The sequence below is a fragment of the Oncorhynchus mykiss genome, chromosome 13 (assembly GCF_013265735.2).
Source record: "Oncorhynchus mykiss isolate Arlee chromosome 13, USDA_OmykA_1.1, whole genome shotgun sequence".
Taxonomy (NCBI): domain Eukaryota; kingdom Metazoa; phylum Chordata; class Actinopteri; order Salmoniformes; family Salmonidae; genus Oncorhynchus; species Oncorhynchus mykiss.
Genome location: NC_048577.1, coordinates 36,965,860 through 36,993,459, shown reverse-complemented (window position 1 = coordinate 36,993,459; position 27,600 = coordinate 36,965,860). Strand labels below are relative to the sequence as shown.

Sequence of the window (27,600 nt, the reverse complement as noted above, 5' to 3'; positions counted from 1 at the left end):
CTCCCTCTGCCCGTTGTCTGTTCCTCATGTAGCTTGGCAACACAAATAGAGCGTTCCTAATTCAGGGCCCTAAAGCAGATAATCCTTCCCAGGATCGTTTGCCCCCCTCATCCTCGCTGGCATGGGGGATTAGAGGGGGCAGGGGGAGGGGGGTGGCATCCTGGCACGGAAGATGAGGAGGGCCTACTGCATGCCAACACCAACACCCCAGCTGATCCCATGGCCAACGGGCTGCTGGCATGGCCCGGGGCACACTCCTCAAAACATGCACGGCACGCTCACACAGACATGTGGCGCTTGTGGACACACACACACAGGCGAGCTGATACAGCACTTTATGGGACACAATTAAGCACATTTGTCTCTCTGCATTCAGCCAGCGTGCAACCCCTCACTTCTCCTGATTCCCTGCGCGTGCACATGCGTGTGTGTGCACTATCAGCGTGCACGTCCTCTCGTAAACACACTGGGAGCAAACCTGAGTGAATTACTGTGGTTAAGTTTGATCAAATGGAGCAGCTAGTTTGTCATGGTGCTTAACTGCATGTGATGCTCCCATCTCACCTCCCTGAGTGGAATGAATTCACTCCCACTGAGATAATGATGTTAAAGAGCAGAGAAGCAGCTAGGGCCTGGGATAATGCAATCACGTCCACGCTACAGCAATTACAAGCCCTGATTACATTTGGCACAAACACATGTGAGAGAGAGACAGAGAGAGTATTTTGTATGAAAAGTTATAAATTATATGCTAACATTTTTGAGTATCTCTCAGAGGGAGGGAGGGAGGGAGGGAATATGTTAATTTTTATTAGGATCTCCATTAGCTTAACGTTAGCTAATCTTCCTGGGGTCCAACACCAATTAATATGACATTACAAACAATTACAAATGAAGACTTTACAAACATCTAACAAGTCATTTTGGAATGACCAATGTAGATATTTTCAAATACACTCAACTTAAAAAGTTTTATATGACAATGTTGATTTGAAATATTTTGGACATCTATCTTGAGGGAATTATATTTGAGTCAGAAAATATTTAACATTCAGTTGATGCTTTCTATTTCCTGTCCAGTCATATGGTCTATCGCATTAGATGTTCTTTCTATTTCCTGTCCAGTCATATGGTCTATCACATTAGATGTTCTGTCTATTTCCTGTCCAGTCATATGGTCTATCTCATTAGATGTTCTGTCTATTTCCTGTCCAGTCATATGGTCTATCTCATTAGATGTTCTGTCTATTTCCTGTCCAGTCATATGGTCTATCTCATTAGATGTTCTGTCTATTTCCTGCCCAGGTATATGGTCTATCACATTAGATGTTCTTTTATTTTTTTTATTGAAGGTGGATTTACTTTTTGCCTGAGAAATATGGATTGGTAAAGAGTTCCATTCAGCTATGGCTCTATATAAAACTGTAGATTTAAGGCGACTTGTCCTTGGCTTGGGATGCCCGGAATTTACCTGTCTGGTTTTGGTGGTTATGTGTGATGCTAGTATGCACTAACTGGCCTGAAAAATGGTCTGTAATAAAATAACATTCTTTAAGAAAATCAGAAGACTAGATAGTAATTTGCTTTCAATGTGAAGCCGAGAGAGAGAGAGAGAGAGAGAGAGAGAGAGAGAGAGAGAGAGAGAGAGAGAGAGAGAGAGAGAGAGAGAGAGAGAGAGAGAGAGAGAGAGAGAGAGAGAGAGAGAGAGAGAGAGAGAGAGAGAGAGAGAGAGAGAGAGAGAGAGAGAGAGAGAGAGAGAGAGAGAGAGAGAGAGAGAGAGAGAGAGAGAGAGAGAGAGAGAGAGAGAGATTCTTACAACTGTTATAATTGTCAGTGTCTATCTGCGTTCTGTTCCTGTACATAATGTTACCAGACTGTTCTCTGTCTTGTCTTCCTGACGGCAAACAATGACATCAGAGAAACATTGAAACAGTTGAATTACCAGCAGTTCAAGGTTAGATTCAAGGTTGGTCCCAATCCTCACCTCACCCTCTGTGTCTGCTTGGCTGAGAGAGGGGGCGGGGCTATGTGTGATCTTTCCACTGCTCTCTGACCTCTAGTAGTAGTAGAGTACTACATGTGCAGGCCACTTGGTGACAGCGCTTGTGCCTTTGATGCATGGTGTTTATGACGCAGCCGTGATGAGAGCTCTCTCTGGAAGGGGACACGTCTGGCTGATGACCTATGAGGTCTGGAGCTCCATCCCTCTCCTCTAGCTAGCTTCCCCTAGTCTCCACCACGACCATTATCACCCCGAGGGACTGGACTCTGAAGTGCACCTGCCTGGAAACACTAAGAGACCTATAGTAAGAGAACAGAAGGGCTGACTAATAAGGCCACTGTGATGTAATGTACTGGGACCAATGGCTGTGTTGCGTGGTACTTTGAGAGAAGAGGGTCTATCAGATGGTTGATGGCTGGATCATTATCTCTCCATCTCTATCCCAACTGTGTTGACTGTGTGTGTTCGGGCCACTGTGAATTCTCTGGGTCTATATAGTGTGTAACCAAAGCCCTCTGGATTCCTCCATTAGACATATCCGTTATTAGTCTATATCCATTACAACCGGCTGTGTGAGGAGATGTCTGCTCTTCTCCTCTCTCCTCTCCTCTGTCCCGCTGGACGTTACCAGCTGGACTGGACTAGATGAGGTGGCCCGCAGTGTCCCTGGCGACCGTTGCCGTCTCACGGTGAGGATTGTTTCATTAGGATAGCACAGAATAACAGAGTGTGTGTGTGTGAAGAGGCGTTGTCAGAAAATAGCATGCACCTGTGCCCAACCCCAGCTCTTTCCTCAGTTCTGTCCTAAGGCAATCCTTCCTTCTCTCGTTCTCTGCTCTTCCACAGTCACGCCACCCGAGCCAGACCCCTTCTGTTATGTTCCCAACACACGTAGCAATCCTCTAGCTGTGTCACATAATGTGTGAGGCAAAACACACCGCACCTACCGGGAGATCCAAAAGTATTGGGACATTTGTTGTTGTTTTGGCGCTGTACTCCATCACGTTGTATTTGAAATGATACAATATATTGTATGAATAATGATGAGTGAGAAAGTTAGAGACGCACAAATATCATACCCCCCCCCCAAGACAATATATTATTTACCATTCATTTCTATTGGGCACAAATGATCCGAAAAACAACCAAAAAAAACAGGAAATGCATCCAACTAATTTGTAGAGTCACAAGCTTGATGTAACATTGCGTGCTATGACTATGGGACCAAACACTACACTTTTGACTACTTTAATACACATATAAGTGAACTTGTTCCAATACTTTTGGTCTTCGAAAATGGTGGAAAAATGTACAAAAAAGGCTGTAATTTCTACACGGTTCACCCGATATGGATGAAAATACCCTCAAATTAAAGCGGACAGTCTACACTTTAACATCATAGTCATTGCATCATTTCAAATCCAAAGTGGCAAATCCTGACAAAGATCTTCTTCCATTGCTCATGTGTGTCCCACTGCTGAGGTTAAGGCTAGCAGTTGGAGCAGCCAGCCTGTCTAGTTAGAGGCAGAAGAACATGATTCATACTGATATAGTTGTCACAGGGGCTGCTGTGTGACGGTAAGGACCTTGTCTTATGTTACCCCCAGACAGATGGTGTTTAGCTATAACCAGGACATCCAATAAACACCTCCTAGATGGGCCTCGGAGTCATCGTTGGAGCATCTCCAGTGTCTAACCTTTAGGATTGCTAATGGGGATATCGAGTTGAAAGGACGTGTGTGTGTGTGTGTGCGCGTGCGTGCTTGTGTGTGTGCGTGTGTGTGTGTTAGGCTTGGGTGATATACTGATTTAAACCGTGTCCCGGGGTATTTTGAAATACGGATGGTATGATTGTCAATACAATAATTGTTTTGACACACACACACACACACACACACAAACACACATCTAAGATGTTAATGAAATGGTATCCAGCCCAGGATTCCAGCTATGCATTTGGTTGACTAACTTGCTGGCTAAGTGGCTAGATGTCGAGATATTGGTTACAGCAGAGATGTTCAATCCCCTCCTGGTTCAAGATCCCTTCTGCCTAAATTGTTTTGTGCGTCCCCCCTAATAGCGCCCCTTGTGTGCAAAGAATATTCCCCAGTATGGTACAGAAACGGTATGACGGCATGAAAATCTGGATACCGCCAGACCTGTAGTGTGTGTGTGTGTGTGTGTGTGTGTGTGTGTGTGTGTGTGTGTGTGTGTGTGTGTGTGTGTGTGTGTGTGTGTGTGTGTGTGTGTGTGTGTTTGTGTGTGTGTGTTTGTGTGTGTGCGCGTGCGCATGTTCATGTGTGGAGTGGATTAGTGCACATCTGTTTGTGGCTGTTTCTGAATATCTGTGTGTTTTCCTATGTGTATATTTTGCTGTAGTGTGGAACCCCTCCCAGCAGTGGTAGTGGTGGCTGGTTGTCTTGGCCCCCAGCTGGGTGAGCCTGTGGTGGGGAGGGAATGTGGGGAATTCTGTCTCAACTGCAGGGCTAACTTTAGCTTGACCAGGGCCTTGGCCCGCAGGGAGAGGAGAGGACAAGCCTTCCAGAAGACAGGCCGGGTTTGGCAAAGCTTTTGGTCTGGCTGGCTCAAAACAGTCAACCACATATCAGCCACAGAATATAGCAGGAAGGATAACAACAACATGAGCCTGGAAGAACGTCTGTATACTTGTGCACAATATACACAGATTCTTACTGTTCACTTGTAGACACAAACAGACAGAGAATCTTTAGATGATTCTCCATGAAGTGTGCATTAGCTCCTCCTACCTCGTGTCTGCTGAGTGCTGTGTGGGTGTTGAGGTTGTTGTTGGGTGCGTTAGTCTCAGCTGCCTCAACTAGGTCAATGTGTCTCTCTTCTCTCCTACACTATGCTAATACATTGATATACACATCATGTATACAGAACATGTAGCCTGTGTACACATATGCTGTCATACACTGTTTATTACACATGATCTCTCTCTCCAGGGCCGGTCCTGGCCGTTCTGCCGCCCTAGGTGAGACAAAACGGCGTCGAAAAGACACTTAAAATACATATTTTCCGGACGTTGAAATCAGGTTCAGTTTCGGTTCTGAATGAAAGTTGAAAAGACGTCTTGTAAAGACGCCTATGTTTGGGCCAAATCAAGGCTGGTCCAGACCGGACACCATCTGAACCAAACATAGACGTTTATGATTGGTTCAAATTTGGTCCGGACTGGACCAAAAACGAAAGTCTGTGGACATGGAAATCAAGGCCGGTTCGTGCTTACTGGGGTGTAGCCTACCATGTCGACCCACAATGGAATTTTATGAATGCCCATCCATGTGGTCGGCCCACCGTTTGTAAAATAGGCCGTTGCATTGGCTTTATTAGTCCCTCTTCCTGTGACTAATCAATTTGGCTATTTAAGCTCTGAATATCAGCTACTCAGCTTTGTCAGGAGTTATCCTGAGCCGATTTGCAATGTGCTCACACAGCTTGAAATGCAGAAGTATTTTATTTTTCGCAATGATCAGCAGTCGTGAGTAGCCTGATTGTCCATTTTACTTTGTCCTGTTTTTAGGATATGTTGTTTGTTAACGTGTCAGCCCATTTTTTAAATTTGATTTGGCTCCATTTAGGTTAGGCTATTTGAGAAACTGGCATGGTGGTAAAAGTGCCTCATTATTACATTGTCGTACGTTTGATCTCCAGCCAGGCCATACTGTATGCTCTTTCTACCACAGGCAATATCTGTTACATGATTTATGTTAGATCATTTTTTGACGTTGGTGCTGCGCCGCAGCAATGCATCTCTCCAACAGCAACCTGGAGAGGCATGCTGGGAATGGACAGGATTAATATTATGAATCCCTGCCTTTGGCAAAGTGGGCACTGCTTATCACAGGGCGGCATCAGCGCTCACCTAAAAAGCCCATATGCCACTGGTTGAGAGAAATCGTTTTTGTTTTTGGGTAGAATTATGTGAGGTTTTATGTGTTGTTGTTGGAGGAGCGTCTCAGTCAGTTTAGCTCAGAAAGGTGGCTGGTGAGCGGGCCCGGCCCCGTCTCTCTCTCTCTCTCTCTCTCTCTCTTTCTCTCTCTCTCTCTCTCTCTCTCTCTCTCTCTCTCTCCTCTCTCTCTCTCTCATACATACACGCATGCGCACAGGCACACTTATACAAACACACCAGAGTAGGCTGGTAGGAGGACCTATAGGAGGACTGCTGTGGCTGTCGGTGACGTTGAAGATGAGGGAGGATGATTATTTTTTTTATTTATGGACATGGCCTTTATTCTATTACAGCATATTGGATGACTGTCATTCATATTCCATTAACCCAGTTCAATGTAACAGCGATAGGTTTAGGCTACTACCTGATACTTTAATTTGACCTATACCCATCATGAGGTTGCTACAACTTACACTCTTAGAAAAAAAGGGTTCCAAAAGGGTTTGTTGGCTGTCCACATAGGAGAACCCTTCTTGGTTCTAGGTAGAACCCTTTTTGGTTCCAGGTAAAACTATTTTGGGTTCAATGTAGAACCGTCTGTGGAAAGGGTTCTACATGGAACCCAAAATGGTTATACCTTGAACCAAAAAGGGTTCTAGATATCACCTTTTTTCTAAGAGTGTAGCCTATGAATTAAAGTTTACAATGTAGGTGCACAGGTAGAGAGAATGTTGAGTAATCAAAGTGACAGACTGTGGCACATTCAATACCGCCTTGCACACTCTTGCCTGTATCTAGCTGATTTAGAGTGTAATCATTAGTCCAACAGTTGCAAACGAGAGTTTCTATTGGATAAATTCAGATGTTTATCCCTATTTCGTACCATTTGCTTCTGTTTAAGAAACATTTTTCAACAGAATCAGGGCAATGAATTACACCCCTGATCACACGTAAACACAGTTCACTTTCATAGCAGCCACATACAAACAGCTCATTGTATATATAATTCCTTATCAAAACTATCTATGCTCTCCCCTTTGCTTGTGGACTTCAGTGCACAACACATCAGCTGTCTGTGACCATGCGAAAAAACCTTTCCAAGCCAAACCTTCATATCACTACCACTAACTGCACACAGCCTACATCGTTGTCACGTCATAGTCAACATAGCTACTACAACTAACACTTTAGTAAACCTGCTACAATCACTCAGTACAGTGTACAGTCAGCAGAAAGCAGTTTAGCAGTTCCACCGGATGGCCCGGTGGCAATAACTGAATATAACCAAAAGCTTACCTTGACTTGGAAGAGTTCCAGTGTTGGATAGCCAAAGCTATCCGAGAGCCGGGTGTTTCAAATCAAATCAAATTTTATTGGTCACATACACATGGTTAGCAGATGTTAATGCAAGCGTAGTGAAATGCTTGTGCTTCTAGTTCCGACAGTGCATTAATATCTAACAAGTAATCTAACAAATTCACAACAACTACCTTATACACACAAATGTTAAGGAATGAATAAAAATATGTACATATAAATATATGGATGAGCGATGGCCGTCGGGCATAGGCAAGATGCACTAGATGGTATAGAGTACAGTATATACCTGTACATATGAGATGAGTAGTGTAGGATATGTAGACCTTATTAAAGTGTCGTTATTTAAAGTGACTAGTGACACCTTTATTAAGTCCATTTATTATGTGGCCAGAGATTTGAGTCTGTATGTTGGCAGCAGCCTCTCTATGTTAGGGATGGCTGTTTAACAGTCTGATGGCCTTGAGATAGAATCTGTTTTTCAGCCTCTCGGTCCCAGCTTGGATGCACCTGTACTGACCTCGTCTTCTGGATGGTAGCGGGGTGAACAGGCAGTGGCTCGGGTGGTTGTTGTCCTTGATGATCTTTTTGACCTTCCTGTGACATCAGGTGTTGTAGGTGTCCTGGAGGGCAGGTAGTTTGCCCCGGGTGAAGCGTTGTGCAGACCGCACTTCCCTCTGGAGAGCCTTGCGGTTGAGGGTGGTGCAGTTGCCGTACCAGACGGTGATACAGCGGTGATACAGTTTCAGTAGGCTAAACTAGCTAACTGCATTCGATTCTTTGCTGCCCAACACACACACACACCTACCTCCTAAGGGATGAGTCAAGCCCTTAAACTAGACGTGATCATTCATAGGGATTCAGATCTAAGAGCGATGTGTCTCTCCTCTCTCTCTCTCTCTTTCTCTCTTTCTTTCTTTCTCTCTCTCTATGTCTCTCTCTCTCTCTCTCTCTCTCTCTCTCTCTCTCTCTCTCAATTCAATTTGCTTTATTGGCATGATGTAACAATGTACATATTGCCAAAGCTTATTTTGGATATTTACAATACAAAAAAATAAAAAATAAGAATCAAAAGTGTCAACGGGACAACAGTAACAACAATAACCAATAATAATAATAAATAATCTCTCTCTCTCTCTCTCTCTCTGTCTCTCTCACTCTCTCTCTCTCTCTCTCTCTCCCTCTTTCTCTCTCTCTGTCTCTCTCTCTCTCTGTCTCTCTCTCTGTCTCTCTCTGTCTCTCTCTCTCTCTCTCTCTCTCTCTCTCTCTCTCTCTCTCCCTCTTTCTCTCTCTCTGTCTCTCTCTCTCTCTGTCTCTCTCTGTCTCTCTCTGTCTCTCTCTCTCTCTCTCTCTCTCTCTCTCTCTCTCTCTCTCTCTCTCTCTCAATTCAATTTGCTTTATTGGCATGATGTAACAATGTACATATTGCCAAAGCTTATTTTGGATATTTACAATACAAAAAAATAAAAAATAAGAATCAAAAGTGTCAACGGGACAACAGTAACAACAATAACCAATAATAATAATAAATAATCTCTCTCTCTCTCTCTCTCTGTCTCTCTCACTCTCTCTCTCTCTCTCTCTCTCTCTCTCTCCCTCTCTCTCTCTCTCTCTCTCTCTCTCTGTCTCTCTCACTCTCTCTCTCTCTCTCTCTCTCTCTCTCTCCCTCTTTCTCTCTCTCTGTCTCTCTCTCTCTCTGTCTCTCTCTGTCTCTCTCTGTCTCTCTCTCTCTCTGTCTCTCTCTGTCAAATTCAAATTCAAGCTGCTTTATTGGCATGAAAAACATTGTGTCAATATTGCCAAAGCAACAATGTATACCATATACATTGTAACAAAATTATAAATGATAGCAAATAATAATATAAAATGGTAGTAAATAATAATACAAAATTAAATACAAAAATAATAACAATAAAATGGTAACAGTCTACAGTAAACATTAATAATTATAGTAATAACAATAATAGTAATAATAAGTAAGTTACTGTTTACTATGCAGATGTTATTATTCAGTGTCCCTCAGGCTATGGCAGGAAAATACATATTTGGCTGCAAGAGGAGCCATTGCTCCTTCGCCCATGAGTATTCTTAGTTTTTCCTCTGGGTTCAATTTGTAAAAATTTGGAATATATGTAGTCATTTCTGTGAATAATGAGTCTCTTTGTGAGGAATATTTATCACAGTAAAGGAGAAAGTGCATCTCTGTCTCTACCTCCCCTGTCATGCAGTGACCACATACACGCTCCTCTTTGGGTAGCCATGTCTTTTTATGTCTGCCGGTTTCTATTGCCAATCGGTGGTCACTCAGCCTGTACTTGGTAAGGATCTGTCTCTGCTTCGTATCTCTGACAGAGTAGAGATAATCAGCCAATTCATATTCTCTGTTTAGGGTCAGATAGCAATTTAGTCGGCTTTGGGATTTTGTTTCGTTTTTCCAGTATTGTAAGTATGATTCCTTTGATTGGTTCATGATTTTGTTTATTGGAATTCTTTCTTTTGAAGCAGTGCTGGTGTCAGCTTGGTTGGTGAGGTCCAACACCAGCTGACTGAGAGGGCTCGTTTCTGGGCTCAGCTCTTGGTCTTGAAGTGCTTTAAATTGCAGACTCGAATTTGGACTTGAATTTAGATGTAGCCAAAATTTTAATGATCTTTTCTGTATTTTCATTATTACTGGAAAACGGCCCAATTCTGCCCTACATGCATTAGTTGGTGTATTTCTCTGGACTTGTAGAATTTTCCGACAGAATTCTGCATGTAGGGTTTCAATTGGATGTTTGTCCCACATTTTAAAATCCAGTTTATTGAGTGGCCCCCAAACCTCACTTCCATAAAGTGCTATTGGTAGGATTACACTGTCAAATATTTTAGTCCAAATTCTAATTGGGATGTTGATTTTGAATAATTTCATTTTTATTGCATACATTGCTCTGCGGGCTTTTTCTTTGAGTGCCTTCACTGCCATATTAAAGTTTCCCGATGCAGATATGGTCAGACCAAGGTAGGTGTAATTTTTTGTGTGTTCAATTAAGGTGTTGTTCAGGGTGAATTTACATTTGTGTTTCTGACATCTGGGTTTTTTTTGGAAAATCATGATTTTAGTTTTTTGGAAATTTACTGCCAGGGCCCAATTATGGCAATATTGCTCCAGAATATTAATGTTTTGTTGAAGACCTTCTTTGGTTGGTGATAGAAGTACCAAGTCATCAGCATATAGCAGGTATTTCACCTCTGTGTCAAATAGTGTGAGTCCTGGGGCTGGAGATTGGTCCAACATGTCTGCTAATTCATTGATATAAATGTTGAAAAGATTTGGACTCAAATTGCAGCCTTGTCTCACACCTCGACATTGTGAAAAAAATTCTGTTCTTTGGTTTTTGATTTTTATTGCACACTTGTTTTCTGTGTACATACATTTTATTAAGTCATACACCTTACCACCAAGCCCACTTTGTAGAATTTTGTAGAATAGCCCTTCGTGCCAAATCGAATCAAATGCTTTTTTAAAGTCAATAAAGCAAGCAAAGATTTTGCCCTCTTTTTTTTGGTGGACGTGTTTATTAATTAGTGTGTGTAAGGTGTATATATGGTCAGTAGTGCGATGGTTAGGGAGAAAGCCAATTTGACATTTACTTATTACATTTTTTTCTTGAAGAAAGGTTTGAATTCTTGAATTCAAAATGCTACAGAAAATCTTTCCCAAGTTACTGTTGACGCAAATTCCCCTGTAATTATTGGGGTCTGATTTGTCTCCACTTTTGTGGATAGGGGAGATGAGCCCCTGGTTCCAGACATCAGGGAAGCAGCCAGAAGTTAAAACCATGTTGAACAATTTAAGCACAGCATTTTGCAACTCAGGTGTGCTGTTTTTCAGCATTTCATTTCTGATGTTGTCTACACCACAAGCCTTTTTTGATTTAATAGATTTTAGCTTTTCATTTAGTTCTTGTTGGGTTATTGGGTAATCTAATGGATTTTGGTTGTTTTTAATGACTGATTCCAGGATGTTCAATTTTTCTTTAATTTCTAATTGGTTCTGGTTTAAGTCTTTTTTGTCTCTCTCTCTCTCTGTCTCTCTCTCTCTCTCTCTGTCTCTCTCTCTCTCTCTCTCTCTCTCTCTCTCTCTCTCTCTCTCTCCCTCTTTCTCTCTCTCTGTCTCTCTCTGTCTCTCTCTGTCTCTGTCTCTCTCTCTCTCTCTCTCTCTCTCTCTCTCTCTCTCTCCCTCTTTCTCTCTCTCTGTCTCTCTCTCTCTCTGTCTCTCTCTGTCTCTCTCTGTCTCTCTCTCTCTCTCTCTCTCTCTCCCTCTTTCTCTCTCTCTGTCTCTCTCTGTCTCTCTCTGTCTCTCTCTCTCTCGCTCTCTGTCTCTGTCTCTCTCTCTCTCTGTCTCTCTTTCTCTCTCTCTCTCTCTCTGTCTCTCTCTGTCTCTCTCTCTCTCTGTTTCCCTCTGTCTCTCTCAATTTTTCAATTCAATTCAAGGGCTTTATTGGCATGGGAAACATGTGTTAACATGAGGTGAGGTAGACAACATACAAAGTGAATATATAAAGTGAAAAACAACAAAAATTAACTGTAAACATTACACATACAGAGGTTTCAAAACAGTAAAGACATTACAAATGTCATATTATATATGTATACAGTGTTTTAACAATGTACAAATGGTTAAAGGACACAAGATAAAATAAATAAGCATAAATATGGGTTGTATTTACAATGGTGTGTGTTCTTCACTGGTTGCCCTTTTCTCGTGGCAACAGGTCACAAATCTTGCTGCTGTGATGGCACACTGTGGAATTTCACCCAGTAGATATGGGAGTTTTTCAAAATTGGATTTGTTTTCTAATTCTTTGTGGATCTGTGTAATCTGAGGGAAATATGTCTCTCTAATATGGTCATACATTGAGGTCTCTCTCTCTCTGTCTCTCTCTGTCTCTCTCTCTCTCCCTCTCTCTCTCTCTCTCTCTCTCTCTCTCCCTCTATCTCTCTCCCTCTCTCTCTCTCTCTCTCTCTCCCTCTATCTCTCTTGCTTCTCCTTAATTTTGGAAGAAATGAATTTGTTCATTTGTTCAACTGTTCAACTATCGTCTTTCTCTTTGAGTCTACCTACCATATTTGATCCACTGCAGTGCTAGTTAGCTGTAGCTTATGCTTTCACTACTTTGATTGAGTGGACAACATGTTAGTTCATGCTGCGAGAGCTCTGATAGATTGGAGGACGTCCTCTGGAAGTTGTCATAATTACTGTGTAAGTCTATTGAAGGGGGTAAGAACCATGAGCCTCCTAGGTTTTTTGTATTGATGTCAATGTACCCAGAGGAGGATGGAAACTAGCTTTTCTCAGGCTACACCATGGTGCTACCCTACAGAGTGCTGTTGAAGGTACTGTAGACCTTAATTGTAAAACAGTGCGTTTTAATCAATTATTTGGTGACGTGAATATATTTAGTATAGTTTTATCTAAAAAGGTTTACTTTTTTAAATGTTTCACTATTTTTATGAAATGGTCCTCCCCTTCCTCCTCTGAGGAGCCTCCATTGGAGGACAGGCTCATTGTTATGGCTGGAACGGAGTTAAACATGTCGTTTCCACATGTTCGATGTGTTTGATTTTTTTTACATTTTATTTTATTTCACCTTTATTTAGCCAGGTAGGCTAGTTGAGAACAAGTTCTCATTTGCAACTGCGACCTGGCCAAGATAAAGCATAGCAATTCGACACATACAACAACACAGAGTTACACATGGAATAAACAAAACATACAGTCAATAATACATTACGAAAAAAAAAAAGTCTATATACAGTGAGTGCAAATGAGGTAAGATAAGGGAGTTAAGACAATAAATAGGCCATGGTGGCGAAGTAATTCCAACATAGCAATTAAACACTGGAATGGTAGATGTGCAGAAGATGAATGTGCAAGTAGAGATACTGGGGTGCAAAGGAGCAAGATAAATAAATAAATACAGTATGGGGATGAGGTAGATAGATGGGCTGGTTACAGATGGGCTATGTGCAGTGATCTGTGAGCTGCTCTGACAGCTGGTGCTTAAAGCTAGTGAGGGAGATATGGGTCTCCAGCTTCAGTGGAGGCGACCAAAGGAGGAATTGGCTTTGGGGGTGACCAGTGAGATATTCCTTCCTGGAGTGTGTGCTACGAGTGGGTGCTGCTATGGTGACCAGTGAGCTGAGATAAGGCGGGTCTTTACCTAGCAGAGACTTGTAGATGACCTGTAGCCAGTGGGTTTGGCGACGAGTATGATACCATTCCATCAATTCCATTCCAGCCTTTTACAACGAGCCCATCCTCCTATAGCTCCCCCCACCAGCCTCCTCTGACACACACACTCACATACAGTTTAAAACGTACTCAAATACAAAGGCACACAAAAGCCACAGCTCTCCTGAGGGCTTGTATACCGGTGCCGGAGACTTCTATCAGTCTGAGAGAGGTAGAGAGCGAGGGAGGAATAGACAGAGAGAGAGAGGAGGAGGAGGAAAGAAAGGTAACTGCTTGGCTGGCTGAGTGCGTGGTTAGAAATCCTAATGAAAATGTGTGTGAGTTTGACTGAGGAGCAGGCACCACCAGCAACAGACCTAGGGGACAGTGCCCTGCTCTGTGGCCCAGCCAGAGAGACTGATCCTGGGGGAGAGTGGGGACAGAGCCTCAGCCTGTCTGGTGGTAACAAGATATTCTCCCTAACAGGCTGGTGATCATCATGGTGTCTCAGTTGATCCAAGTAGTGGGCTGTGATTGGTGAATGATGTGGAAGTGGGTAATGAGATAGATTGTTTTCCAGATTAGAGTGGAAGTTTTCACACACAGAAGCGTGCACACACACACGCACACACACACACATACACACACACACACACACACACTGGCTGAGCAAATGTGAGCGGCCCGACTTTCACTGAGCCAAATGACATCTGTAAACAGAGATCAGAAACAGAGCATCAATTCATGTGGGACTGCTTTTATATTGGCTTTGGGTCGCCAGGCAACAAACACAAACAGTCTCTCTCTGTCCCACTTCCCGAATGTCCTCTGGCATTAACATGAGTCTTTCTCTTTCAACAAGGACCGAACAGAGTTACATGTGATAATTATGACTATGCTCATTAGAGGAGCGTATGCTTGGCTTTCCAGTGTTACACCGAAAGAGCACCGAGACTGCAGACATCACACACCTCAGGCCTGTTACAGACGAGCTGGAATGACAACACGGCTAAACACCCCCAAACAGGGAAACAGATTGTCACACCCTGACCATAGTTTGCTTTGTATGTTTCTATGTTTTGGTTGGTCAGGGTGTGAGCTGGGTGGGCATTCTATGTTACATGTCTAGTTTGTCTAGTTCTATGTTTGGCCTGATATGGTTCTCAATCAGAGGCAGGTGTTCGTCATTGTCTCTGATTGGGAACCATATTTAGGTAGCCTGTTTAGTGTTGGGTTTTGTGGGTGATTGTCCTTAGTGTCCTGATGTCCTTGGTCTGTGTTAGTTTACACAAGTATAGGCTGTTTCGGTTTTCGTTAAGTTTATTGTTTTGGTAGTGTTTGTGTTTAGTGTGTTTTTCATTAAAACATGAATCTCAATAGCCACGCCGCATTTTGGTCTGACTCTCTTTCACATACAGAAAACCGTGACACAGATCCCAATCAAAGGTGTCATCACGTGCTCCACTAAGGCAGTTATTTATCTTTTAACTTGTCCTTGTGGTAAAAAATGATGTGGGTAAAACAAAGTGCGTATTAAAAGTGCGTGTCTCAGAGCATCGTGGCACCATTAGGTGCAAAAACTCGACGTACCCAGTTGCGGCCCACTTTCTGGAAGAAAACCACTCGATTTCGTCTCTACGTTATATTGGCATCGAACATCTGCCTCCCTAGGAGAGGGGGTGACCTCGACAATTTTCTTTGTTAAAAACGAGAGGCTGCCTGGATCTTTAATTTAAAGACCCTCGCTCCCTTCGGTCTCAACGTAGACATTGATCTGAAGCCATTCTTGTGATCATTGTGATTTTTCCAATGTAAATGTTTGTAGGTTTACGCTGCCAAATTGTATCTGTGATCGTACACTATCCCTTTATGTTTTTTGTATGCTATTTTAATATGATAATTAACCAATTAACCAATAACCAATTCTCATATTAAAATAGCATACAGAAAACATAAATGGATAGCGTACGATCACAGATGCAATTTGGCTGATATCATTGGTTAATTCCGGAAATGATTACAGGCATCTGTGTGCCCTTTTCACACTCTATAAATGAGTCGCCTCGCAGTGTTTGTCATTATACCCTGATGTAGACAGCTTTTCTGTCGAAACGTTGGACAGAAATATTTTTGCATCTGAGCTCCTAGTGTGTGACTCTCCTTTATTTTTTAAGTGTTCCACTCCGCTAGCCAGCACCTCGCCTAAATAGCTGTGTTTCTTTCACCTCTAGATTAACACGCCTAATGATACCACTGCCTTTTTAGTCTATCAGTCTCTCTCTCCTTCTCGTCCTCTGTCTCTCTGTCTTTTTCTCTCTCTGTGCCTTTCTCTCTCTCGTTCGTTCTTTCTCTCTCTCTGTCTTTTTCTCTCTGTCTTTCTCTCTCTCTCTCTCTGTGCTTTTCTCTCTCTCTCTCTCGTTCTTTCTTTCTTTCTTTCTTTCTTTCTTTTTCTTTCTCTCTCTCTCTCTCTCTCTCTCTCTCTCTCTGTGTCCCTTTCCCTCTCTCTCTGTCTGTCTCTGTCTCATTGCATGCATACAGTGAACTGTTTCACAGAGATGTTGAAGATGCTAATGTAGGTGATCATGTGGACGGTCGTGTGACGGTGATGGCCTTAAAGCAGCAATCAGTAGTTGAAACAACGACAAAGAATGTGCCTCCCTGTTTCAGTAAAAAGTTGAGGGATGGGGCTGGAGAAATGTTACCACTCTCATAGACAGAGCTCTGTATGAAAGGACAGACCATCCATGATATCAACATGATGTTTTGAGGCTATATAGTGTTTGTTTACATTTACTTTGCTTACAAACCTTGGAGTGAAACAAGCTCATATTTTGGGTCATGGTGGAGTAACGACAGTTTAACTAAGCTCGTGACGCATGAATGAGTTATGTTCTTTAAGAATCAATGGGTACATGTGATTCATTTATAAGTCCGCGAAAATGAAAGTAGCAACTGCTGATTGCCACTTTAAGAGTCTGCTTCCCACTGCAGTGTCACCTACTCAGCTTGATTTAAATCTCCTCCTAAAAATAACCTCCTGGTTATTATCTGGCTCTAGTCTAACACAAGCAGCAGTGAATGCTAAATGTCAACTATTGACATGGCTGGTAGAGGATGGGAGACAGGCAGGTGGGGTGGCAGGGTGCTTATGTGGAGACAATCTCATGTTTCTCATGCTGATATGACTCTTGCATGCAAGCGTGTGTGAGGGGGTTGGGGGTGTGTGTGTGTGTGTGTGTGAGGGGGGTGGGGGTGGGGGCGCGTGTGTGAGGGGGGTGGGGGTGTGTGTGTGAGGGGGTGGGGATGCGTGTGTGAGGGTGGTGGGGGTGCGTGTTTGAGGGTGGTGGGGGTGCATGTGTGTGTCTCTGCAGGCAGGAATTGTTGTTTTTATTTGCAGTTGAGGTCACCCTAAGTGTTTTTGGGGGGTGTGTCTGGCTGGTTGTTTGTGGCGGTGTCTGAATGGATGTGTTTGTTTGTGATGTTTGCTGAATTGTATACTACTTACTACTTAGTCATGCAGATGCAAAGTGGAGGTCAACCGTTTCTATTTGTGAGAGCGTGTGTTCTGTAGTAGGGAGTGTGTGTTCACCATGTTCTCCGTGCTCTCTGCTCTCCTCGGGGTAATTTAAGAGGCGCTGACATGCCTCCTGTGTTTGTGTGGGTCTACTTGGGTGCCGGGTTTTGATTGCACCAGGCAGGAAGGGCCTTTGCCCCCACTCCATGCCCAGAGAGGGGAGCCTTGGGCTGGATGTGGGGAGGGCTGCTCCTCTCTCCTCCTTCTCCAGGGTGGCAGTATTTCAGGCTCACTGGACAGCAGGGACAGGCTCGTAAGTAGAGGTTTAATTTCTGAGCCGCTATGCCGGGTGAGCCCGGGTCATTCAGCGAGAGATCAGCTCCGTGATTGATGATCCCCCAGTACCGGGGGGGGGGGGGGGGGCAGCCACAAAGCGGAAGCAGGGTACATGTCAAGGCTGGCACTGCCCGTTCTCCCCCTGGGTTCCCCCTGCCACCCTCTGCCCCTCTCAGCCAGCATTCACCCCTCTCTACACAGCAGGCGCTACAGCCTCACGCTGCATAGGGCTGCAGTAAGAACATCCTCAGGCCTCTCCCGCCTAATACCTCACACTGAAACATATACCTTTGGTCCTTGAGGGCCACCACCCAGTAGGTTATTTTCAGGGGCCACAGATTGGGTTAGAGCTGCCCTCTAACATTCAGCTGTTGGAGGTGTTCAGTGTTCAGGCACTTGTCTATATGCTCCTATTCTTGCTACATGGTCATGTTAGCAGGAATAGATGGTGTGGGAAAGACTACTGTACCATGTGCTTATGAATGAATAATGTATAGCTTTTTGAAGTCCTTTTTTTCAATGAGCTGGAGTGAGGGATGCTTGGTCGTTGGCAGGGGGTGGTTGGGTCGTGTGGTATAAGGACCACAGAGATTTCTTTATTGGCTGCCTGGAATGGGCAGTGCTCAAAGCGTTTTGAGAAAACACATCTGATGGAGCCTTTGAGTGCTCCCAGAATGGCAATGTGAATAGCAGCTTTCATACCTCCTCTAACGTGTGTGTGTGTGTGTGTGTACCAGTGTGTGTGTGTGCCAGTGTGTGTGTGTGTGTGTGTGTGTGTGTGTACCAGTGTGTGTGTGTGTATGTACGTGTGTGTGAGAGCGGGGGGGGGGGGGGGGGGGGGGGGTTTAGAGTTTTAACTGCGTGTGTCTCCAAGGTTTGGGTGTGTGTGTGTGTGTGGTTTGTGTGTATCCAGTACGTAAATAAATCGTAGGCAAAAGGCTTTCAGGGGGCTTTTCACATGTTGACGTCTCAATCCATCACAGGGATTCTATAGAGCTGCCTTTTCATGTATTTATGGCAGGAGAGAGTAGGAGGGGAGGGAATCAACAAACACAGATCTTTTCGCTCTCTGTGTCTCTCTCTGTGTGGATCTAGTCTGATGGAGAGAACCCCCCCACACGTGTACAGTAAGTGTTGAGATGTGTTCAGGCAGCCTTTTTAAATCACATAGCACTCATCTGTCTGGGAATGTACTTTTTATGTTAGTGAAGAATTACATCATAAAAACCTAAAGCCAGAAGGGTTCGCACACACTTCACAAGAGAGTTTGTGTTCTATTTGTGTAACTATGGTGTGCACTGGTCTTACAAATACCCCAGACTTAACTCATACAGGGCCAGGTGTACCAATACTTACTACCTGTGCTAAGTTTACACCTGCAATTTTTAACAGGGAACGGATTACAGAAAAACTATGCAAAATGTGTCCCACTGAGCACAGTCAGGTCAACGTCTAGTTTTGATTTACATTTGGTTGAGTTGTCAAGTAAAGTGAATTCCATGTGTAACCAACCAACATTTCTACCCTGCCATTGGATTTAGGTTAAAAGGTAAAACATTTATTGAAAAAAATATGAAATTCCCTTACGTGAATTACTTTTTGCAAATCAATCAGCTAACACAGCAAGCAGGCGTGTAGTCACTCTGAGTGAATCAGCTTGATTGATAGATAGCACAGCACGCTCCTCAGAGAATCAGAGAGTAGCACTCTGTCTCCCCCCAGTGGTGCCATACTGATCTGCACGGCCTCCTATGTTGTTATACAATCTATGATTAGTAGGGGATTGGGTCGTCCATAGGTAATGAGTGTTCATGTGAGTGTGTCTGTGTGTACAGTATGTCATTGTATATATGTGCGAGTGTGTTTTCATGTGTTTCATGTGCGTGCTCATGTGTTTTCGCACCTGGGTGTGTTGTTTGTCCATGTGTACAGTGTCTGTGTGTGGTGATGTACACTGAGTGGACAAAACATCAAGAACACCACCTCAGAGCAGAATGAATTTGTCTGGGCATGGACTCTACAAGGTGTTGAAAGGGTTCAACAGGGATGCTGGCCATACCATGGATGCCATGTTGACTCCAATGCTTCCTACAGTTGTGTGAGGTTGGCTGGATGTCCGTTAGGCGTTGCGCCGTTCTCGATACACACGGGAAACTGTTGAGTGTGAAAAACCCAGCAGCGTTGCAGTCCTTGACACGCTCAAACCGGTGCGCCTGTCACCTACTACAATACCCCGTTCAGCGGCACTTAAATATTTTTTAATTCCTCATTCACCATCTGAATGGCACACACAAGCCATGTCTCAATTGTCTCAAGGCTTAGAAATCCTTATTTAACTTGTCTCCTCCCATTCATCTACACTGATTGAAGTGGATCTAACAGGTGACGTCAATAAGGGATCATAGCTTCCACCTGGATTCACCTGGTCAGTCTGTGTCATGGGGAAAGAGCAGGAGTCCTTAATGTTTTGAACAGTCTGTGTATGTCTCTGTGAGTGTGTGTGGGTACTGACAGCCAGGGCTTTACTTCAGGCAGGCCCAGGATCAGATCCCTCACGCACCTACCCTGAACCGTCTGAATCAGGGTTATTTTTGTGTCCCCGTCTTTTATGGGCTATTGGCTTTAACAGGGGCACGGAGGGCAGGGGAGAATCATATCGGGATGCCTCCATTGTTCCCAGCACACGTCCGTGCTCTAACACACCGTTATATCACTGTGACACTGGGCACCTCCGACTCACAGAGCACTGCCTCTCTAATCCACTGGCCCTGATCCTTCACCTCTGACCTCTTACCCCCGCTGGTCTGTTCTCGATGCCTTCTCTCTCTCTCGTCCTTTCTGTTCTGTCTCGCCTCTATCCCTTTTCTTTCTCCTCGACCTCTCTTTCCACATCTCTGTTCTCTCTCTTCCCTCCCCTCGTCACTCTCCTCTTCCCTGCAACTCTTCATCGTGTCATCGCACTAAATGAGAATGTGTTCCCCGTCAAGTTACCTGTCAAAAGAAAGGTTAACGGCACCATAAATAACACATCCCTCTCTCCTCTCCCAGGAAGGAAGCGTCCGTTCAGCCCACCCTCAGTGTTAGAGATGGAGGAGGACAGGAGCGGGTTAGGAGTGGGGATGGGGTTGACTGTGGACAGCGAGGTGTGCTGTGACCCCCAGGAGGAGGGTGTAGTCCTGGGGGAGCAGCCAGGTCCAGTTGGGGGCGCCCTGCCCTCCTCTGACCACAGCAGGCCCAAGAGAGAGAGGAAACAGCGCAGTTATACACTGTGTGACGTGTGTAACATCCAGCTCAACTCCCCAGCCCAGGCCCAGATACACTACAACGGCAAGTCTCACCAGAAGAGACTCAAACAGATGAGCAACGGGAAGGTCCAGCACGGCAACACAGGTAGGACACCCCACCCACTTTCTGCGCTACTCTGCGGCTGGACCCTATTCTAACCCCTAACTGTTCGACAAAAAGGCTTGCAAAAGGGTTCTGCGGCTGTCCCCATAGGACAACTCGTTTCAGTTCCAGGTAGAACCCTTTGTGGTTCCAGGTAGAACTATTTTGGGTTCTATGTATAACCCCCTGTGGAAAGGTTCTTCAAAGGGTTCTCCTATGGGCACAGCCAAAGAACCGTTTTTGATTCAAGATAGAAAACCGTTTTCTGTGAGTGTACAGTACTCTACTCTTCTGTAACACTCTGAGGCGGCTCACCTCTATACTCCCTTACCAGCTGATGAGAGGAATGATAGCGTGCACACTTGTGACAACGTGTGAATATGAGTTCTACCCCCCAATGACACATCAAGCTGCATTATATAACCTAGTAAGGTGCATCGGTACTCTGTTGTACGTGTTTCATCATACGTTCAGCACTTTTCTAAGAGGACGCTGTGATAATGAGTATGACAAGTGAACATGGAGAGCTGCTACAGATGTAGGATCTTAATCTGATCGCCCTGTTGCAGGAGGACTTTGTTGGAATTGTATTTCAGGTTTAAAAAGGTTTCTGAAGTTTGTAATTCCCACGCTGAATTTTCAGACATGTCTTTCCTTTTTTTTTTTTATATCAACGCCTACAAAAATGTTGATGAATTATAATCCACATAATCATTCACATTTCCTGTTGCTGCAGGACAATTTTCCTGCTGTAGCAAACTGGCTCAACCTGTATAGCTGTGTTGTGTCATGACTCTCAGTACAGGAGTACTAGTGTGGTTTAGAAGAGTGTATGGAAGTGTGTATAGTGTAGACGTGTGCATGGTGCTATATAGTCTTCCCTAGCCTGAGGCTGGACACGAGGGAGGAGAACAAAGCTGAGTTAAGTCATTAATTGGCTGACTAATTTATTGCTGGTTATTTTAGATCGTTCTGGTTCCTGCTCGCTCCGGGGTAGCTACAGCAGTGGCTGCAGTGGAGGTGCAGGTTTTCCCCATAGATTTGAATATATAGTGAAACTGGCTACATGTTCAGAGGTGAGTCCTTTCTGTCTCCCACTCTCTCTTTACTTGTGACCCTCCTACGCAGCTCGAAAACACTCTGACAAACCTGGAGAATCTGCTCTCAAACACTCATCACTCACTCTTGAATACTCTATCTCTATTTCTCTCTCTCTCTCACACACACACACACACACACACACACACACACACACACATGCACACACACACATCTCCGCATGAAAACTAGTCTGACCCACTTCAGGTGCAGAAATCTCGTACAAACAGCACATAATTACATAGCAACGGAGAGCACGGCAACGCTTGCCATGGCCACAGATTATTTGGCCCTGATTGGCTGCTGGCAGGCTGCTGGCAGGCTGCTGTAGGCATGGTGGTGCAGTGTGTTTCTACTCCAACCCTGTAGGGGGCAGCAGTGGGGCCAGACCGCCCTTGAGATTGCCTGGGGAACCATGGTACATCTGACTCAGCACTACAGGAAGGTACACAAACAGTCAATAGTCACCCGCTTAGGTCGTTCAGATAACTGGCTTTGGCAGTTAGCATACATCTGTGATGGCTGTGTGTAAACACAGTGTAACAGCAGTAATCTGGGAAGCAGAGAGATCACGACACACACATACAAACATACCACCACTCCTCCTCTCTTCTCCCGTCTCTCTCTTACTCTCACTCTCTCCCTTCCCCTCTCACCCTCCCTTCAACCTCCCTCTCTCCTCTCCCCCTCTCTCTCTCACCCTCCACCTTCCCTCTCTCCCTCTTCGCTCTCTGGAGTCACACAAGGAATAGTCGGCTTAGTAATGCAGCCATGCTGCCTGCAGGTGTGCTGCTCATGTGGACGTCCTTCTTTGCAGTCCTCCCAACCGTCCTCCTTTCCCTTTCCTGATTGCTTCATTGCTTCAGTGAGCCAGCACGCAGAGCCCAGCCCAGCCCAGTGCCTTGTGGCCAGTCAGTCTTTAAGAAGGATGGGCAGAATGAGGCCTGACGTGGCCACTGACCGTCACTGTCTAAAACCTGGGTCAGCTAGGGCATGGTCTGACTCAGACACACACACAGGATTTGTCCCCAGCACCCTGGCACAGCTCCTGCAGCGGAGAGAGATGGGGTGAGAGAGAGAGAGAGAAGGGGAGGGAGTGTGTGAGTGTGTGTGGTGTACGGTGCAGATTCCCTCTGACACACAGTCACAATCATGCAGCCTTATCTGTGCTCACCTTCTGCTGACTCCCACAGGCCCACGGCCTCAGCTCACACACACACACACACACACACACACACACACACACACACACACACACACACACACACACACACATTGCAAACATGTGTGGATCATTGCAATCTGTGTGGATGTTGAAGGGTGTGTGATGTGTGTTTACAGTATGTAAATGTCTATTCCTGTGTGTTTTTATGTGTGTTTGTTTGTGTGTGTTTGTTTGTGTGTGTGTGTGTGCGTGCGTTTGTGTGTGTGCCTCCGAAAGAATCCTCTCCATGTCAGCTTGTGTTACCCTTCCTCTCTGCCTCACTGAACGGACAGAGGGTCCAGGCTTTTCTGCTCTCTCTCTCTCTCTCTCTCTCTCTCTCTCTCTCTCTCTCTCTCTCGTTCTCTCTCTCTCTCTCTCTCTCACAGGGTGATGGGCAACCACAGTGAATCTAAAAAGGCTTTAATTTCAGTTTCAGCTGTATTTGATGATACAACTTTACTTAGCGTGTTCAGGAATAATGCATTGTCAGTTGTTATAAGCATGTATAAGCCCCTACTGTGTCTTCTAAATAAACTGAAATGTGTTATTTCTCTCCTTGTTATTTTGCTTTACATATTCTAAATGGCTACTATACTTTTTTAGTCCTTTTGTGGTCCTTTCCTGGTCATTTCCAAACCTCTTCAAACTACTCCTATAACAAAATAACAACTGAGAAACACATGATGCGAAAACAAGTATTATTTATTAGAAAATATGCTATTGTATTATTTGGAATGCAGATGAACAATGTCCTGTATGGGCACGTTATTCCTGTATGGGTACGTTATTCCTGTATGGGCACGTTATTCCTGTATGGGTACGTTATTCCTGTATGGGTACGTTATTCCTGTATGGGTACGTTATTCAGTGTTTCCCCTTGTTGGACCGGCGGCGGCGGCGGGCTCTCTTCTTAGTTGAACCACGGGATGTCACCCACACTGGAGCTGTTTGAGCATCTTTACAGCCATCTGTCTCCCTCTCAGCTCCTCTCTCCTTGTGTTCATCTCCATGGAGCTCGAATGCAGCCATTATCTATGGAAATAAAATAAACCTAAACAAATACATATTTTCATTCATGTTCCAATGTGAAATGTATAGATAACATTGTGGTGTTTTCTTAAGTATTTATAGTGGCATGTACAGTAAGTAAAATGTCAGCAGTATATATAACTGCATTGGGTAAATGTCACCATTTGGACCTAGTCTAATGTTGTTCCTAAAGCCTTTCTCAGACCCCCCCCCCTCATACCCCTAATCTTTCCTTCACATCACATTACCTGCAGTAGTCCTCGGACACTGCTGGTGAGCAGCAGGCCCACGCCGTACAACCAGCAGCCAAGAGCCAGAAACATGCAGCCTGCAGCCTCTATCCTCCTCTCTTCTGCCCCATTAATCACGTCCACCATCTTCTTCCACACAAGCTCACTCGCTCCCGCTCTCTCCCTACTCCTGAGCTCAGCTACTCGGGTGTGAGGCGTTCCGATGCTGGCCGTAGAACCACTGGTTGTCTCGGGCAAAGCACTAACGTCTCTGTATTTCTGGTCAATACTGTTTCTGGTCTGGGTGGTGGTGGCCTTGTCCGAGCCACAATGACCCACAGGGCAGGAGCCTATCTCCTGTTTCTGTAGCTTGAGGCAGCTTGGTGTATCCCCCCTGGATAGGACACAAGTCTGTCGCAGGGCCTTAATCCCAAACCGTCTCCTTAATGTGTGCCAAGCTGAGAGGCATCGATGCCCATTTTCAGAGTCTTTGGTAGGACTCGACCGTGAATATACCACCCGACCTTCCAATCTCAAGGCGGACACTCTAACGACAAGGCCACTGAGTCGGTTAGTGTTGTTTGTAGCTACCCGGGTAGCAGTGGGTTCCAAGTTGACCATAACACAAGCCTCTCCGGTACACTTGTACAAGCTGTGTCCAGTGGTCTCGCTGGTGTTCTGTTTGGTCCAGAGTTGTTGATGGAAGTTGATGGTGCTGGTGTTCAGGTCAATGTGAGGCGTGCTGGCCCACTGCCTAATGCCGATGGGGGGCATCAGGGCGTCCCGAAAAACCGTGCCGTCCAGATGTTGTAATGCCAAGATTACATGGACCAACAAATGAATGCTGATAGAGTTCAAAGCCATCTCTCAATCAGTGAACTGTCTGAGCAAATTCAAAAAGCAACTACTCTCTACAGCGATAGGCGAGTTGTGGTGTTCAGAATGTTTGATTGGACTGTTGTGCCATAGTGGTCTATGATGTCACAGAGGGCAGCCAACATGTTACCTAGGTTGAAGATAACTAGCATGTCACCCCCACCCTCCTTTATGACATCATTGCGATATAGATGCGGTAAAAAGGTCAATCGAACTCAACCAATCAAAGGAATGGTAGAGCACGGTGCTTGCAGCGCCAGGGATATGGGTTTGAATTCCCACCGGGGACGAGTACGGGGGGAAAAAGCTATGGAAACGTGTGCGCTCACTACTGTAAATCGTTCTCTGTAAGATTGTCTACAGAATGACTATAATTTAGGCTATTGTTTACATGTGTTTTTCACACTGTGTTGAGGTAAATATCGGAGTATAATGCTTGTCTGGATGTCAACCCCAACACAGGGTCATGTCATCGTTCCCAATCAACTGCATTACAGTTCATCAGTGATTTCTGTATGCTAGGTATGCTAACCAGCGTACACGGAAGGGAGTTAGCATTAAACAGTCACTTCTTCCAAACCAAAAAGGGACAGCTTCTACATGGTATGCAGCAAAAACAGCCAAATATATCCAAATCGGACTTCAGTAACTACGTTGTGGGTCTGTTACAACACATAAATCATGACGGGTTTGACGAATATCCACAGTGTTGGATTGGATTTGTTGAATTGAATCTGTACTGTAATAGGATCTCTTTGTTGAAAACTCTGGTGTTTCTCATCCTAAAGCTTGTTCTCCATATTCCTTTTCAATGTTTTAAATGGTGAGCCAACATGTTTTGAGCACGTTTATCTCCAAAACTAGTTTTGTATTGGCTCTCTCTTGTCTCTCTGCAGCAGATATATGGTGAGCAATATGTTTGGAACATCGAATTGCAGTACAATTGCAGTATTGAATTGCAATACATATAGAATCACAATACATATCATAGGTCCTTGGCAATTCCCAGACCTACTGTTCACCACTGCCCCATAAAGTACCAGCCACCATGGTCTCTATTCGTCTATTGAGGGAGCCAGACCATAATCCCCTCTAATTAGGATCAGCATGACCATCGCCCCACTCAAGGACGGCAACACCAACCAGCCAGCGCCTCCCAAAATATTTTGGGAGCTAATTAAAAGGGGCAGGGGGTGTTGGGGACATAGCGCTCCCTTGACGTAGAGTCTGCCAGGGTGGGACAGGTCCACGAACTCATGGGTGAGATGCATGGTGGGATAGATCATCCTCCTCTTTATTTGGGGTGAGGCAGGGAGGGAGGAGGGGGGACAGTGGCTTGGTCTGATTTGACCTGATGTCACTAGAGGGTGTGGCTTGGTCTGATTTGACCTGATGTCACTAGAGGGTGTGGCTGCTCAAACCACAGTAAAGGCTGTGTCTGTGTCTGTTTACTATTGGTTATCTTCTGCTTGGCATCTCTTTTCATATCTTCGAGCTTTGAGAAAGCATGCTATTGTGGTGTGTGTGTGTGTGTGTGTGTGTGTGTGTGTGTGTGTGTGTGTGTGTGTGTGTGTGTGTGTGTCTGTGTGTGTGTGTCTGTGTGTGTGTGTCTGTGTCTGTGTGTGCGTGCGCGTGTGTGTGTGTGTGCGTGTGTGTGACTGAGAGAGAGACTGCCTCTACCTCTTTCATGGTTCTGATCTTTCTCCTATCTCCACAGCCTAGGATAAAGCTTGTTGTTGTGATGTGTGTGTCTGCGTGTGTGAGTCAGTGTGTGTCTCTTCATGGTCCCTGTCTGTCTGTCTCCATCTCTCTCTCTCACTCTGTTTTAATAAAGCGTGAGGGATTGGATTAAAGGCTGGGATTTTCTGCATGAATGCATTTGCGCATCTGCGTTTTATTTTTGTGCCGCCTCGCTATTTTCCCATTTTATTTCTTCCCTGTGGAGGGAAATGACTTTCCTCGCTCACTGTGCCTTTGGACATGTGTGTGTCATAGTGTGTGCTTGTGTGTGTGTGTGGACGTTTGTGCATGTGTCATGTTGTTTGCAGCAGCGTCGAGGCACACCTTAAGCCCTGGGTATCACCACTTGTGGCTAGTCAGTCCCTGATTGGTCCATCTGAAGTGTCTGTCAATCTGTCAGCTGCATACATATCCCTATGCCGTCTGTAGAAGACTCCAGTGAAAGACTAGCTCTAATATAATCTCTAATACAGAAACCTTCCCTGTCGCCTCATAGCATATGCAAACACTTTGGCTGTGTAGTCGTTTAGCCGTGCACTCTCTCTGCCCACCTCACCCTGGGGTTTGGTCCTTCGTGTCCCACCGGTTTAGACTCTGGGAAAAGGTTGTTCCGGATCGGCACACAGGGCCCAGTGAAGCGGGAAAAGTCTGGAACAGGGAGACCGTAGGGAGAGGAGAAGGAATAGACCACCAAACATCTGTCTGTCTGTCTTTACTGTTTACCCATGTCTGTCTGT

The 27,600-nt window shown here is 44.9% G+C and overlaps 1 protein-coding gene across 3 annotated transcripts in view; it reads left to right on the top strand.

The window, feature by feature from the left end:
* Positions 1–27,600, top strand: part of LOC110485161 (zinc finger protein 385C) — a 215,966-nt gene that overhangs the window by 79,936 nt on the left and 108,430 nt on the right. For all 3 annotated transcript variants that reach the window (XM_036940959.1, XM_036940957.1, XM_036940958.1), the window contains one exon: positions 20,348–20,689. In XM_036940959.1, coding sequence (XP_036796854.1) covers positions 20,348–20,689 — 342 coding nt within the window. The remainder of the gene's footprint in view (positions 1–20,347; positions 20,690–27,600) is intronic.